The sequence below is a fragment of the Protopterus annectens genome, chromosome 6.part0, assembly GCF_019279795.1.
Source record: "Protopterus annectens isolate FY-2018-M chromosome 6.part0, PAN1.0, whole genome shotgun sequence".
Classification (NCBI taxonomy): Eukaryota; Metazoa; Chordata; order Ceratodontiformes; family Protopteridae; genus Protopterus; species Protopterus annectens.
The window spans coordinates 1,901,985,682-1,902,002,384 of record NC_056737.1 but is presented as its reverse complement, the minus strand read 5'-3'; the positions used below and the strand labels follow the sequence as shown (position 1 = coordinate 1,902,002,384).

At 43.6% G+C, this 16,703-nt stretch overlaps 1 protein-coding gene across 1 annotated transcript in view; it reads left to right on the top strand.

Moving 5' to 3' along the window:
• The window catches only part of CFAP65 (cilia and flagella associated protein 65), a 2,328,717-nt gene that overhangs the window by 1,483,829 nt on the left and 828,185 nt on the right, over positions 1 to 16,703 (top strand). The window contains exon 18 of the mRNA XM_044075222.1: positions 10,393 to 10,612. Within this exon, the coding sequence (XP_043931157.1) occupies positions 10,393 to 10,612 (220 nt within the window). The remainder of the gene's footprint in view (positions 1 to 10,392; positions 10,613 to 16,703) is intronic.

The window sequence follows — 16,703 nt, the reverse complement described above, 5'->3', positions numbered from 1 at the left end:
CTGAGTGTTTTTTGGTGATGGCTGAGCAGCCAAAACCAACTTTTAAAAAATGCACAGAGTGTGGCCACAAGCTTTCACTGGCTGATGGCCACACTCTGTGTGTTATTTACCTGGGTGTTCCCCACCTATCTTTGCCTTGTAGTGTGTGTACAGGGTTCAACCCTAGGGCTTTGAAGGAAAGGAAGGCAAAGCTGGTAGCTAAGGGTCTGCTACCAGTTTCTGCATTGGACTCGACGACCTTAACCTCGGCTCCAGTAGCCGATCAACCCCCCCCCCTCAGGCTGGGACTCAACCTCCCTCTAAGCCTTCTGAGATGGGGACAAAATCAAAAGACAAAGATAAGAGAGACAAGGATAAGAGAGGGGAAAGGCACCGCAAATGGTCTCCAGAATGGGAGCCCATTCCCAGCCCACCTACTAAAGTTGTCAGGACCACCTCTCCTCGGCTCCACTCCCCGAGGTTCTCCCCAGAGCCGACTGAGCCCGTGGACCAGAGGCCTTCTTCGAGGTCATCTCATAGACCAGCCAGATCCGAGTCGATCAACTCCTTGCGGTCGACTCAGAGTCTGTCAGAGCTAGACATGGACAGGATGATGCGGAGGTTCATTTGCACCCAAATCCAAATGGGAGTCTTGACAGGCCCCTCTCCGGCTGGAGAGGGGACCTGTATGCCTTTCTTCCATCCAATCTCTCCTTCCCTGATCCAACCTGCAGTTTTGGGGTTTATGGATCCTCAGAGCTGGGGGTTCGGCGCCGATGGTTCTTCCAACCTCAACGCCGGTGATTACCTTGAGTTCCTCGAATCAGACTTGTTCGGATCTGAGCAACAATCGGGGCTGAGAATGGGGGGGTCAGATCTGAGGGAATGGAGGTGTCTTCGGCTCTGACTTTATCGGATCTGAGCCATTCCTTCGCAATCCCGGCTGCCTTGGCCTCGGCCCCGATCCTCACGGCAGAGCCGGGGAGAGCTTCTTCCTTGTTGGTTGCTCAGGAGGTGCACTCTCCGTCGGCCTTTGACATGGTGGAGAGGGTTCTCTCCCAAAGATTGAGACCCCAGCCCATCACCTTGGACTCTGTCCAGGCTCCTGTGGATTTGGTCATGGCTCCCAGCAGCTTGTCCCAGGGACAGCTTGTGCTTGGAGACCCCCAGGTGGATCCCTTCATGGAACCCCCCCGTGACTTACTAACCCTCTTCAGGGTTCCACTGAAGAGGGTCCTCATAAGCACTCATATAAGAGGAGGCACATGGACTCCCCCTGAGTCCCTCACAGAAGATACTGACTTGAATGAAGGTGAGGGTTCCCCCAGTTCACCTCCCAAGGATGTCTCCTTTGGAGACATCATGGAAATCCTCCGCCAGAGGGGAGGTTGGTCAGCCCCAAAACCCTCTATGGACGAGTCAGTATTCCTGGAGGCCTTTGGCATGGGCCCATCTACATCCTGGGTGTCTCCTCCTGCAGATCCTTTAGTGGATCCCATTACCACATGGGCATAGAAGGAGCCTGACACCATATAGCCAATACCCAAATGCCCGGACAGGATCCTTTCTCCTCCCACAGACAGTCAGACAGGTCTGGTACAAGGGATCCCCAGTGGATGCTATGGTGGTTGCAGCTGCCACCAAGAGAGAACTGGCACAGGAAAGTTCATCGGTCCACCCTCTGGACAAGGAGTCTAGGGCTGTGGATCGGTTTGGGAATCAAGTCTTTTCTTCAGCAACGTTTTCCATATGAGTGCTGAATTATTTGGCACACATCATACGACTTCAGTGAGACCTAGTTACGGAATTTGCTGCATCGTCCCCAGAGTCTTTGTCACCAGAGAACAAGCGGCAGTTCTCGGCAAAAATGTCGTCTCTAAAATCTGTTTCAAACACATCCATGCATCTTCTTTCTCATGCCACGGAAAGAGCGGCTAGGGTGGCTGGGTCCGGCATAGCTATGAGGCGACACGCTTGGCTCAGACTTTGTCACTTCGCGGACCCCTTCAAGGCGTCATTCACAAATGCTCCCTTTGATGGTTTCTCCCTGTTCGGGAAGACAGTTTGTGACACTCTGGTCCAGAGCGAGAAGGATGGGAAGACACTGTCTGCTGTTGGAGTCCGCTTCTCTAGCCCTCAAAGATCCTTTTCTAGGAATCAGAGAGGCAAAAAAGATGTGGTTCCGAAAATCTCAGTTTTCCCAGGAATCTCAGGACAACTCATCCCCTAGAGGCAGAGGGGGACAAGACAGACGCCGCCCCAGAGGCAGAGGGGGCCCGAGGAACTTTGGGTCTAGGGAGACCTTCTCAGACAGACCTGCGCAGCAACCCTGAGGGGTTGTCCGACTGTCCTACTCTGGAGACATTCGGGAGAAGATTGTCATTGCGGCTTGGGAGTCCATTACGATGGACCATTGGGTGCTCCAAATAATATCCAGAGGCTACTCCATCCTGTTCATTTCCCCACCTGTTCAACCAAATTGCCACCAGGATGTTCCACCCACTCAAAGGGAGGCAGCAGCGCAAGAAATTTCAAAGCTGCTTCTCAATCGGGCCGTCAAACCGGTCCCACCAGATCAGTCCAGATTAGGCATTTACCGTTCTTTTTAGTGCCAAAAAAGACGGGGATCCTCAGGCTCATATTAGACCTGTCAACCCTGAACCTGACTGTAGCCAAGCAGAAATTCCGGATGGTCTTCTTGCAGTCCATTCTACCTTACCTCCGAGAATGCGACTGGATGTGCTCGATAGACCTCCAGGACGCTTAATACCATATCAAAATTTGCAAAAGCTCCAGGAGATTCCTTCGCTTCCGGCTGGAAGCCAATCATTTCCAGTTCAGAGCCCTACCCTTCGGTCTCACCCAAGCCCCCAGGGTGTTTACCAAGGTTATTTTTATTTTTTATTATTATTTTATTTGCAGTTGGTTTATCAGGATAGTTCATTGGGCCAAAGTGAACCCATTTTCAATGAAGTCCTGGGGAGAAAAGCTCCATAAACAATCAGGGTTACAAAATGATGTAGATAATAAGTTTACATGTGCTATAATATAGCACAGACCAAAGACAATTAATATAACAATATGACATAGATTGAAAATATACAATTTGATTAGACAAGAACAAACATTGCAAACAGTATATGTTTTAGATAAATGAACAGGTTATGGCAGTTGTAGCAGCTCACCTGAGGCTTCAGAGAATTCAGGTATTTCCTTACCTAGTCGACTGGCTCCTCGCTGCTGCCACCAAGCGTCTACTTTGCATGGCCAGACACTCTTTCCTGCATCTTGCAGTCAACATAGAGATTACCATCAACATCTCCAAGTCCCGCTTGAACCCGACACAGACCTTGGAATTTATAGGGTCATGGCTGGACACTCTACTATCGCAAGTTTTTCTCACTCTGGACAGGGTCCAGAACCTATGGGCTCATGTGTCAGTGATCCCCGGCCCCAGGACGCCAACGGCGAGCAATGTTCTCAGAGTCCTTGGCTCCATGGCCGCAGCAATCTCAATCCTTCTCTGTGCGTGCCTTCACATGTGGGTGCTTCAGTGGACCCTGGCAGTTCAGTGGTCTTGGTTAGACCTCCCCATGGACTATCCAGTATGAATCAGCAGATCCTACAAGATGTCTCTTCTCCGGTGGCTCCAATCGCTGGAAAAATTAGCAGGTTGTCCCTTCATAGCACCCACAGCACAAGCTACAGTGACCACGGATGCCTCCCAGCTCAGGTGAGGAGGCACTATTTGGGGAGGATGGTCCAAGGCACATGGTACAGACCAGATTACATATCAATGTTCTGGAGATGAGGGCAGTGCTTTTAGCATTAAAAGCCTTTCATGCTGTTTTTCCCCCGGGGACGATTGCAGTTCAGTCAGACAACATGTCTGTTGTCTGGTGCATCAATAAACAAGGAAAAACCAGATCTTACCCTGTCTGTCGCGAGGCCATGAGAGTGTGGGATTGGGCGATCTCCACCAGTTGGTTTCTGATTGCAACGCACATCCGGGGACGCTCCAACATTTTAGCGGACAGACTGAGTCGGGATATTCTAATGCCATACGAGTGGTCTCTGAAACAGTCAATAGTGGAGGAGATCTTCCTTGCGTGGGGTCAGCCTCGTTGCGATCTCTTCGCATCTCCTTCCAACGTGAAGTGCAGTGAGTTCTTTGCTCTGATCCCCTCACCAGGGGACTCCCCCAGAGACGCTCTTGGCCTCTCGGGTTACTGTATGCTTATCCCCCGTTACCTCTAATTCCGAAGTTTCTTCAGAAAGCTTGCCGGCTGGGGTGCAAAGTGATCCTCATTGCCCCGTTCTGGCCTCGTCAGGTGTGGTTCCCCTTCCTCTGGTCTCATGTTCTAACTCCTCCTCGGATTCTGGATCCCTGCCCAGATCTCATCTCTCATCCCTCGGGCATCAGTCCGCCCTATCTGGACAGCCTGAAGCTGACAGCTTGGTTGCTGCAGTTCCCCTGATTGCTAGGACTCCTGGTCTGTCATCTTCAGTAAAGACTATTTTGGTGGCATCCCACAAAGCTTCCACTAGGAAGGTTTATCGCAGCAAATGGAAACCTTTCTTTATTTGGGCTTCTCAGAGGAACCTAGATCCCTTTACGGCCCTGGTTCCTGCAGTGTTGGAGTTTTTGTCCAATATTTTCCAATGAGGGGCTTGTTCCTCTACCATAAAAGAACAACTGGCAGCCATATCTAATTCTCATGTCGGTGAAATTATGAATGCTCTGGCCTCTTTGAAACTGTGTAAAGCTTTCCTGAAAGGCACCTTTCTTTTACGCCCCCCCGGTTAAGGATTCAGTCCCTTCTTGGGACCTTACCCTAGTTCTGCAGGCATTGGTTGCTCCCCCATTTGAACAAGTAGCATCAGTAGATTTGAAATTCTTGTCCTGGAAAACAGCTTTCCTACTGGCCATTACTTCAGCCAGGAGGGTTTCTGAGATCCAAGCTTTGTCTGCCATGCCCCCTTACTTGATCTTTCATAAAGACAGGGTTTCACTCTGCACTAACCCTTCTTTCTTACCAAAAGTTCCCTCTGAATCTAATATTAACCAGATGATTAATCTGCCCGTTTTCTTTCCAAATTTTCTGAACAAGAGTGAATATAAGCTGCACTTGTTAGATGTTCATAGACAGCTTAATTTCTATTTACATAGGACTAAACAATTTCGTAAGTCTGACCAGTTATTCATGTCCTTTTCCAGACCCTTTTTGGGCAAAGCCATTTCCAAGGTCTCGTTACCTAGATGGATTACACAATGCATACTGCAAGTCTATAAGGATAAAGGTCTGTCTCCACCTGGTCCTGTTGCTCATTCTGCCAGATCTATGGCAGCTTCTGCTGCTTTTTGGTCTAGGGTTTCACTGGATGATATCTGTGCAGCAGCGACCTGGGCAAGGTCACATACATTTATTTCTCATTATAAGTTGGATATGATCTCTAGAGGGAGAGCATCCTTTGGCTCTGCGGTGCTCAGGAATATCCTTCCATGAGGGTCTCCTAGGAGGTTTAGTAGCTGGGGACTCTGTCCCAAAGGTTGCAGATAAATGAAGTTAACTACTTCAAATAAATAAGTTACGTACTCACCATAACGTTCCATCTGAGTAGTTATACTTAATTTTCTGCAACCGTCCCGCCCTCCTTCCCCAAACCTGTTTAAGGTTAGTGCTGTCATTGAGTTGCTAATAGTTTGAATAGTGGCAAAATCAATCTGAGGGAAGGTAGGAGATGTGAGGGATTATTGGTAAGGGAAGGAGCTTGGAGCTTGGAGTAGATGCTTGAAAAAATTGTTGCCGGCTTGGATCCGATATGGATCCGAATGCCCACAGGTTGCAGAAAATGAAGTATAACTACTCAGATGGAACGTTATGGTGAGTACATAACTTCTTTTTATTGTACATTAGAATGACGATTAAAAGAACACTGACAGGGCATGCAAAGACAGAGATATGCAATACAGAAAACATATGTTCTAGTAAATGTACTTCCACTGTTACAGCACATAGAGATTTAAAAGGTAAATATTTAGAATTATAATGTGATACTTAACAAATCTAGTTGAAGATTTATAGAAACAAATTAATACAGTATATGGTAATTATGCTTCAAGATACATATACTATAGGTGTAAAGAGAGAGTTTATAAATATCTATCACCGTATTAGTATAGATCTTGTTACACAAAATATCTAATGCCAATTATAACACATTAAAAAATTGTCCAGTTAAATAATTGAGTTAAGAAACTTTAGTCCAGAAGATTTTCAAATAATTATGTATGCTCAAGTGACACCTAGTGGCCAAAATTAAAATTGCAAGTTTATCTACCAGATAAAAAATTAAATCACTTTATAGTAGCTATATTAGCTGTAGTAATCACTCTAGTATATTTTGCAGACTATAGTAATACATTTTAAAGTAACTGCAGAAGCAAATCCCAGTTGATGGATTTCATTAGGTCTTGTTAGATAAGGGCTCACATAAATATAGTTTTGTTAGAATAAATCCTACTTAAATACAATATTCTCTTTGCATTGCCTAAAGAAACAACCATATTAAAGAGCTCAGTGAAATAACCTTCAGGCCAAAGCACTGATAAGGATGGAATGTGATAAGATGTGCAAAGCATTTTGTTACAAAAACAGACAGTTCTGAGACAGGCACCTGCAATAATACTTTATTTACATGGCTATAGTACATGGCTTGGGAGTTGGGAACCAAGGTAAGGTAGGTGTGTAAAACTGAAAGTTACAGAGTTTTAGTATTAAGAGAGATGATACTTTAAAAACAGAAGTCAGTACAGAAACTCAGTTCAGAAGTCCAGAAGTTTAGAAGTTCTGAACTGCAGAAACAACAGAAAAAAAACAGTGCAATTGTTTTAGTTCTACAGTTGCAGAAGAAAGGTTAGTTCTGAGTTCAGAGCTACAAAAGATCAACGCACTTCAGTCTTCAGAGTTACAGAAGTCAGAGTATTCAGTCTGCAATCTTACAAAAGCTTCACTGTGATTCAGTTGATCAGCTCTATTATTTGAGACAGTTTCAGTAATATATGGCTGTATCTATCTGTACTGTATGCTGGTATTTTCATTATATTTTTCTGCTCCCTATACACTACATAATAAACTGCATTTATCAATTACAGAATCAGGACTTTTATTCTGAAAAGTGAAAGAAGATTTGCCACTTGTACAGCACAGCTCCTGGCATTACAGCTAATATGGTTCATACTCCATCCCCTTGCCCAGATCTGCATGTTCTTTAGTGATAAAGTATTTATCAATTCTAGAGTAAGACATATGTCTGAATAACAGGTGTACAAAGAAGATGGGAGCCCCAGACTTTCTTGGGGCATCCACCATATCCACACTTCCAAGGAATCTTATGAGCATTCTGCCTAACGCAGGGACGACGTACGATGTAGCCCTGAGTCTACTTCTGTTATGTCACATACTATGTTCCAGTCTCCCTCCCTCCCATATATCTGTTCCTGCCTTACAGTCAAACTCATTGGTGCAGTAGGCTAAGCAGCATGCTGGAGATGTAGAAGGTGGAACTAGTTTTCCTTCTAGCCTGCCTTTTATCATAATATATCTACACTTTGTGTCTACCATTTATGCTAGGGGTTCAAAATTAACTCCTTTCCTTATTAACACTGCTACCCTTCTTGTTCTGCCATTCAGGTACATAGCATAGAATCCATTATACCCAAAACCCTGCAACTTAAAATGTTCCTGGGGTAATTAAACATGCATCCTATAAAAGGATGAACTGAGGATTTAGCTGATTAAAATAAGTAAACACCTTTGCCCTCTTAACCACATTAGTTAGTCAGTTGACTCTCTATGACACACACACTTATACAGACTCACAATATCCAAACAACTCAGTAATCAAGATTTTTATAACCACCCCAGGTCCCATTTTATTTACTATGTTGATTAAGTAATAATGGAGTTTATGGCAACACCACTTTAAATAGCATTTGTAAATACAGAAAGTAAAAACATTAAAACATGAACAAATGCACTATCTACAGAAGTAAGTTTAAAACTATATACATAACTATTTAGAAGCTGCCTCCCAAGGAGAGGGAAGAAAGCCTTTATCGGAACAGTCATAGTGGTTGCCTTATTCTCCCAACAAACAGAAGGTCAACTCTCAGAAAGACTGCACAGTTTCCATCAAGGCAATCTTTATTTGGAGCTTTTAGTTGCCCCACTCTGACCCCAGCACCTTGTGCCATCCACAAGGAAGGGCTACCTTATTCCACTGTCACAAAAACTCAAATACTGAGAAAGCTTTATGCAGTAATACCCTAACCACAGGGTCCTTAATTGCTGCCATACTGAGATAAAGTCATTACAAGTTAACAATGGCCACAATGCAGGATAGATACAACAATTCTCTGCACTTAGTGTATAGCTTCTTCTTACTTCCAATCCGATTACCAGTTTAAGTGTCCTGGTGTAGATAAAGCAGCCTGTAGTGCAGTTAACAAGAATGCTGATTTAGCTATTCAGTTAGCTTAGTTTTAAACATTGGGAATGACTCCAGAAACCTGTTTGCAGGTACAGTAGCTGGGATAATGGAGTTGCTAGTAGAAAAAGCACTTGTTTTGTTTTCCTGCCCAATGGAATCAGCTGAGAGAGAAATTGGCTAAATGCTTTGAAGTTTCCTTAGGAGGTTCATACTATGAGAGCCCGATGTAACCAAACCTGTAAGCTCAGTGGACATTACAAGTAACACCTCCTCTTATGTTCCCTATAAAGATTTATAGCAGATCTAAAGGATGCTCTGCTCACCCGTGTCTCAGGGGTTGTGATAGTTAACCCCACAGACTTTCATTCCATTAATGGTGAAGAGCTTCCCTGGAGTCTAAATGGCTGAGAGAATCTTTTCCTTCATAGTATAGTGAGCAAATCATGCCACTATCAACCAAGAAAATCTGGATCACTACACCTGGGAAAGAAGGACCCTGTGCACATGGTCAGTAGCAAGACCGTGTTCTGTCAGCCCAAGCATTCAATAATTTTCTGGATGACAAGCAATAAGCAGTCAGACTGCTCAACCCCCTTTGGGGATTCCCATTCGATGGATGTTTTTGTGGCAACTACAGTCATCGAAGTCTAACAGTTTGGCTTCTGTATATTCAAGCCAGGCTTCAATGGTTACACTGCTGGAGAGTCTCAATGGCTATGCTGTGCTGCTGCAGTTAGTCTGAGTGCTCCTTCAATTTCTTTTACAGTAGTGCCAGTTCTTGACATAATCTGTAAGAAGGACTTGTTTATTTGTTTTTGTAGTTTAGCCATGATAGTGTTAAAACTCCCCTTCCAAGTTGTGCATGGTTAATTGTTCATTGACTTCCCATAGGCTTGCAGTAAGTGGTATATCAGTCAGGGAAAAACCCACTGGGCTTGCAGGAACTTCAAAGTTACTCCTTCTCTGCTTTTGTCCTATAGACATTCAGCAGTTCTTGTTCACAGGAACACTATTCTTCTATATTAGTATAATTTGAGGGTGGTGGGGGGCTGTGTGACTTCTCACGTCTGAATATCTAGGACTGAGACCCCAATAAAATCCAGCCAAAAATAATGTCTGCCCATACTGGAAATCTAGCTTGCCCATTATTATTTGTGAGTGTTCCTCCTTTTCTGGACTGAAACTCTATCCAGGAGTAGTATCTTGTATCGCTTGAGGTAGTGCCTTGTATCGCTTGAGTACCAGGACAATTTTTGGCTAACCCTGGGACCCTAACTTTGATTAAATGGGTAATCAGAGAATTAATGAATACATGAGTGAATGAATATATTACTTGACTTCTTCTGGATAACTACATACTGAAACTTTCTGCATCTGAGAATGGTGTAGGAAATATCTGCTATTAATGATGTATATTCTCTACTGAAATTATTAACAGAAAAAAAGACAGAGCCTCTACACCAATATTCCAGGCATATTGTCTATTACAAAGCCATGTTTAGTGCACCAGGTAGGAGCATTGCCCTATAAAATGGTGTGCAAGAAGCAAAATATTACTGTTGCTGCTCTACGTTGTTATGAGGGTACCTGATAATCTTTGGAGTTTACCTTTCATGATTATGAGGTTTATGCCCCCCCCCTTTTGACATACTGTTCTATATATAACATGCGTACTATACAATTACATTTTGTCTTATTTTTTTAATACTTCATTAAGAAAAATCTAGTAGAGAAACCTTTCAATGAAAATTTCCTGTTTTCCCAGGTTGGCAGGAAAATAGTAAGTACATTGCAAAATATGATAAGCAGAATCCTAATTAGTAAATTTAGTTTTATTATGTACTTTTCACAAGCTATTAAAGTTATTGAATAAGTTCACTTTATAACAATATTATTTGATTATATTTTTGTCTAACACAGTCTTGAATAACACTTTACAAGAGAAACAGGAGCTGTGTAATGTTACAGCAGAAGGCATCTTTCCAACATTAACAATTGCAGATGCACACACAACTGGCAGTGCAGCTGGGATTAGCAAGATGCAACTCTGGAAACTGTTTTCCCTGGAAACATTGATATCTTACTTAGAACGAGACCCAACCCCTAATGAACTGATTTACAGGGTTCCAACTAGGCATAGGTAAGGTCTTACCCCCCTAAACCATTGATACTTATTCAACATGTCATAGCCTCTGTGTTTTCTTGCTGTTTGTAAGTCCAATGTACTTGTTGTTGTCTAGCTTAACTACATAATATGGAAGAGCTCTTGAGTTTAAGTAAAGTGAAATGAATTGATGAAAAAATTCATATGTGGTAGATTTGTGTTAATAAATATTTGTTTTCTTAAATAAACCTCATTTCAAATGGCTAAGAATTTTGTTCTAATAGTATAATATCCTTTTAAAGAAATTCCTGCTAAATATTTGCAATTAGACCCTATGCATTGTTTTCAGAGCTGCTACTTCTATATGCAGAGTGGTTTTAGTTTTTTCCTAGTTATGGCAAACTAGGCACTGGACTTAAAAAACGTTCTGCTTGCGGGCATAAATCCCCCACCCCAGATCTGCACACTAGATATGTTTAATGACTGGGGGCAGGTCACCTGGAAGAAGATTGTGAGGTATGTGTATCTTTTGGCCTGACAGTCCTTTTGGACCTTCAGACCAAGTTGGTACTTAAGGCCCTTCTCCCTGCCTCTATGAAAGAATCAGCCTATTCCTTCTCAAGTTTTTCTTCATCAAAGAAGCTATTGGAGAGATCCATGGACAAGTCAAAAAGAGACAAATTGAAAAAGAAGGGGAGAGAAAGATAAAAGTGAGAGAAAAGGGTAAAGAGAGGAAAAGGGGAAGGAGATAGAGATGTTGAGAGAAAAAGAAGTTGGTAAGGAGTCCTGAAAAATGTCTCAGAATGCTGTGAGGCTTTGAGACTGGCTCCCAAGCTTTCTAAAACTGCAGATCTGACACTTGCCTTCTTATCAGGGCCGGAACCTATCCGAATCTGTTCCCCCACTCCTCCCTTGCTAATGGAGCCTGGAATTTCTCCAGAGTTGGCTACCCCTTGACTCTGATCTCCAACCCTCCCATCCAAGAGAGCTTTTCACAGGTCCTCCAGGCTGCCTTGATAGTGTCTTCTTGTAGATTGCTTCTGTCATCAAGAAGTTTATCCGTGGCTGATGTGGAAATTCCTGATGGGGGTCTTCCCTGCTCCCCTGCTTCCAGGATACCTAGTCCTTCCACTCCTCCACTTGATTTCTACTTCCCCTGTCTGACCTTTGAATCCACAGGCATTGGATCTGAATGCTTTCCACAGGATCCCTTTGTTGGAATTGGTAGACTGAACATCTTTAACTCTGACAGTGTCTCTTACCCATTCAACTCCAGCAATGGATCGCGAAGGGTCAATGTTAATGTGCAGGGGATGGGATTGACTCTGAGACTGTTAGATCTGTCCCTTTTCCTCGGAACTTTGGTGCACAGTAGCTCAGTTCCAGTATCTGCTTTGGAGTTGGGTCTCTTGTCTGGATCCCCGAATCCTATAAGAACTCTTGGGATCAGCCTTGACTTCAGGCTTTGAGGTATTTAGGAAGATTGCCGCATTGGTGAAGAGGTATACTACCTTTGCTCAGATCTGTCCCAATTCTCTCTGGTATCTGCAGCAATTACTCCAAATCATTCTATCCCTTTAGGACAGCCTGCTGGAACAGGCCTCCACAGAGCTCATAGGATAAGCTACCCTTCAGCTTCTGACTCTTCCCCAGATTGCCCTCCCATGGAAGTTCCCAGAAAACACTCATACAAAAGAAGGCATTTTGACTTTCCTCAAGAGTCTCTTACTGTTGACATTGATTTCAGTGAAGAGTAAGGCTCCCTATGGTCCCCCCCTTGAAAACATCTACTCTGGGGAGTTACTTCAGCAAAAGGGAGCAGAATGGTCCATTAGTGCCCCTTCCCAGGAGGGGCCTTTGGAGCTGACCCATCAGTTTTCTGGGTGGTCTCCACTGTGGACATCATGAGTAATCTGGTGTACTAGTGGGCATGGAAGGAGCCAAATTTGATGGAGTCCATTCCTCATAAGACTGATAAGACTTTGGTTTCATCTTGATATAGGCCAGACTGGAACAAGGAGCCTGCAGTAGATGCCATTGTAGTAGCCAGAGGCCAGGAAGAAAAAGTTCTCTGAGAAGAGTTCCTCTGTCCACTCTCAAACAGTGAGTCTCAGGCCCTGCACAGATTTGGAAAACAAGTTTACGCATCAGTGACATTTGCCTTAAGCACACCCACTTACCTTGCAGATTAGACAAGGTTTCAGAGGGACTTTAACAAAGACCTCTCCAGGTCCCTTTCAGTCACCTTAACAGCAGAGTCCCTCAAAATGAGAGGTGCACAGCTGTCAACCATCTAGTCCATTATGAATCAAATGTGTCTACGCGTCTGGAGTGGCAGATACTGTTATTGCCATTCGCCAACATACCTGGATGTGTCTCTGTCATTTTGAGGAGATCTTCAGATATACTTTTTGAATAACCCTTTTAAAGAGTCCACCCTTTTTGTGCCCAAGTTTAAGGATGCACTTGCTATGAGTGAACATGATGGCAAAACTCTGTCTGACATCAGCATCCACTTCCCCACCCCTCAAAAGACTTTTCCCAAAATCAAAAGGGTGGAAAGTGATAATGGTTCATTAAGTGCCAGGGTATTGTGCAGGACACTCCTGGAGACAGACCCCCCCTCCCAGGGGTAGAGGGGGGAACAACAATGGATATAGCTGTAGAGGTAGAGGTGTCCTTCAGAACCAAGGGTTTTGAGGTCCATTCACCAAAAAACCCTTCCAGTGCTCCTGAAAGATTACAGACTGCCATACTCTGGAGGTGGTCACATCTGGTCAGCTATCACTCTTGATTTGTAGGTGCTTAGAATAATAACCACAAGCTTTAGCATTCCCTTTCTTTAACCACTAAAATGTCACAAAGAAATCTTCCTGACATTTCACCCCCACAAAGAAAAGCAACAGCCCAAGAAATCACAAAGCTGCTAGACAAACATGCCATCCAGGAGGTCCCACCAGACCAGCAATAGTCTGGAATCTACTCAAGATTATTTTTGGTCCCAAAGAAAAATGGGAATCAAAGGTTCATTCTGGTCCTCAGTCACTTAAACCAGTTTGTGAAAAAGACAACTTTCCAGATGGTCATGGTTTAGTCCATTTTATCTCTTCTGAGGAAGGATGACAGATGTGCTCTGTGGATTTTCAAGATGTCTCCTACAACATCAAAATAGTTAGGCAGTCCAGGAGGTTCCTTCACTTTCATCATTTTCAATTAAGTGCACTGCCCTTTGAACCCACCACAGCCCTCAGGTGTTCACCAAGTGCATGGCAGTGGTAGTAGCACATCTCAGGTTGCAGGGGTTCCAGGTGTTCCCTTACCTAGACAACTAGCTCATAACTGCTGCCAAGAGTGATCTACTAATCCAAACCAGGAATTCCTTGCTCCAGTTGTGCTGTCATTAAGAATAATGATCAAACAGGAGAATTCCAAACTAACACCAGTCCAAAGCATAGAGTTAATAGGATGCCATCTGGACACCACCTAGCAGATAGCCAAACTTCCAGAATCTAGGTTAGCCACTCTGAGCCAGCAAGTTTGCCTGCCTTGTCCCACCAAAATCTTATGATGAGATCCATCATATGTCTTTTGGGCTCTATAGCAGCATCCATCACCCTTTTTCCTCATGCTAAATTCCACATGAGGGTGAAACAGTGGACTCTGTCAGTACAGTGGTTGATCCTTCACTATCCTATGCACTTTCCAGTCAGACTCATGGAAATCTGGAGGCAACATATTCAGTGGTGGTTAAATTCTGCTGTGGTTTCATTAGGTTGTGCTTTTATTCCCCATTCTCCAGGAGCCACAGTGATCATGAATGCATCTCTTCTGGGGTGGAGGGAGCATTTCAAGAGAAGACTATCCAAGGCATATGATCTTCGACAGAGGCCTACCTTCAAATCAGTGTTCTAGAGATAAGGGTATTCCTCTTAGCCTTGAAGGCCTTCCTAGGCTCCTTCCCCAGGGGTGTGATTGATGTCCAGACAGACTGCATGTTAGTGGCCTGGTACATCATCAAACAAGGAGGAACCTGTTTGACCCCTTTATGTTGGGAGGCTGTGAGGGTCTGGCAGTTGACAATGTCTTCACAGCACTTTCTGATTGCAACCCATATCCTGGAGAAATCTAATGTATTAGCAGATGAGTTGAACAGATTAATTCTTCTGCTGCATAAGTAGTCCGTCAACAGACAGTTCCTTCCATGCTTCCCAGTTGCTGGGGCCAACCTTTCTGCGACCTGTTTGCAACCCCATCCAGCACAAAATGCAGTAGATACTTTGCTGTAATATCCCAAGAGGGTCAATTCCCAAAGGATGCCCTGGTCCACACTTGGTTCTTGTGTCTCATTTATACTTACCCTCCAACTTCTCTTACAAAGGCAAAGGATTTTATTAGAGAATCATGTTGGTACCAGAAAAAAGAAGCACTCTTGGAGGCCCACAAAAGATTTGTCCTTTTTAAACATCTTTGAAAAAGTTCACAAATTCAAAATGCTCACCTTGTAGTTAGTCTTAGCTTTCCTTCCAGACCACTGTTTCATGGTGACTCTTGATCTCTAGGATGTTTACCATCATATTCCTATTTCTCCAAATTTCATGAAATTTTTGAGATTTTCTGTGTCTGGCTTATATTATTAGTTCTCTACATTACCATTTGGGCTATCTATTGCATCTTGTTATTTTACAAAGTGTCTGGCCCCATTGATTTCTATTGTAGGACCATAGGCACCCACTTTTCCTTATTTAAATGACTTGCTGATTTGTGCAGATTCTGTATCCTTGAGCTTGATAGACACAGTAAAAAGGATGGCCTTCTTACTAGAAGGCAAATTTGTGACCTATCAGGACATTTTCTTGGATTTCTGTCTTCTAGACGTGGCTCAACAAAAGAGTTCCTTAAACTTCTAGGTCTCGTGGCATCAGTGATCCTTGTGATACCACTAGCCAGACTACATTTGTGAAAGATTCAATGGTCTTGAAGAATTTTTGGACCTAGTACTGTCATCCCTTGGATTTCCAGGTACTGGTGCTTGGATTTGTGAAACAAGAACTGCAATGGTGGAGGGATGAATTCTCTCTCTTTGAATTTAGGACTACCTTTTTCTCTTCAGATCCTTGTCCAGTCTCGCAAAAGATTCCTCAAATTTTATGTAAAGAGCAGTGTCCATGGGAGTTCAAGTGCAAGGCTGTTGGGGACTTCAGGAAATGCCAAAACACATAAATGTAAAACAAATGTTGGCATTGATTCATGCCTTAAAATTTCATCAACACCTATGGACTCCGGGGTCCAGTTCGAGTGGTCACAGGCAACACTACCTTGATGTGGTATCTGAACAAGCAAGGGGTACATGATCATATTTTCTTTGCCTATTGGCATTGATGCTCTATAGCATTCTCTGACTCTGTAGGCTGCATACATTCCATCAGGGCAATACACAGTGGCAGATAGACTAAGCAGATCCTGGACAGACCTTCATGAGTGGAAGTCTACAGAGGCCTTCCGGGACTCGATCTAGATGTGGGGAACACTTCAAATAGACCTGTTCACCTCCTTTCAAAACAAAAAAACTGAAAAAATTATGTTCAAGACATCCTTGCAGCCATACTTAGAAGGCAGACATTCTATCATTCCCAAGGTCAGTAATGTTCCTATACTCATTTCTACCCTTTCCAATAATTTCCAAGGTACTTCTAAAGATTCTGAAAGAATGACAAAAGATCATTGTGGTAACCCCCTTTTGGCCCAGGCAAAGTTGGCTGTCCCTTTTAATAGAACTGGCCCATGGCAATCATCACAAGCTCCCTCACGGACTGGATCTGCTTACACAGCATCAGTGGGAATGGTACACCCCAACTTAGAGAAATTGCAATTGACAGACTGGATGACTATATTTTTATACCTTTCAGACACTTGTTCCATGAGGATGTGCAGCAGGTATTTAAGGAGGCAGCAAATCCTGCAACTAGAAAATCATGTTTACAAACGGAAGAGGTTTGCTATGTAGTACCTAGCCAAAACAGAGATCCCAAAAAAAGCTTCAATCCCTCTGTTTTCGACAAAATTGTTAGAGATACTTAAAGATGGCTTGTCATATGCTTCTATCAAAGGGCATCTTGCAGCCATCTCA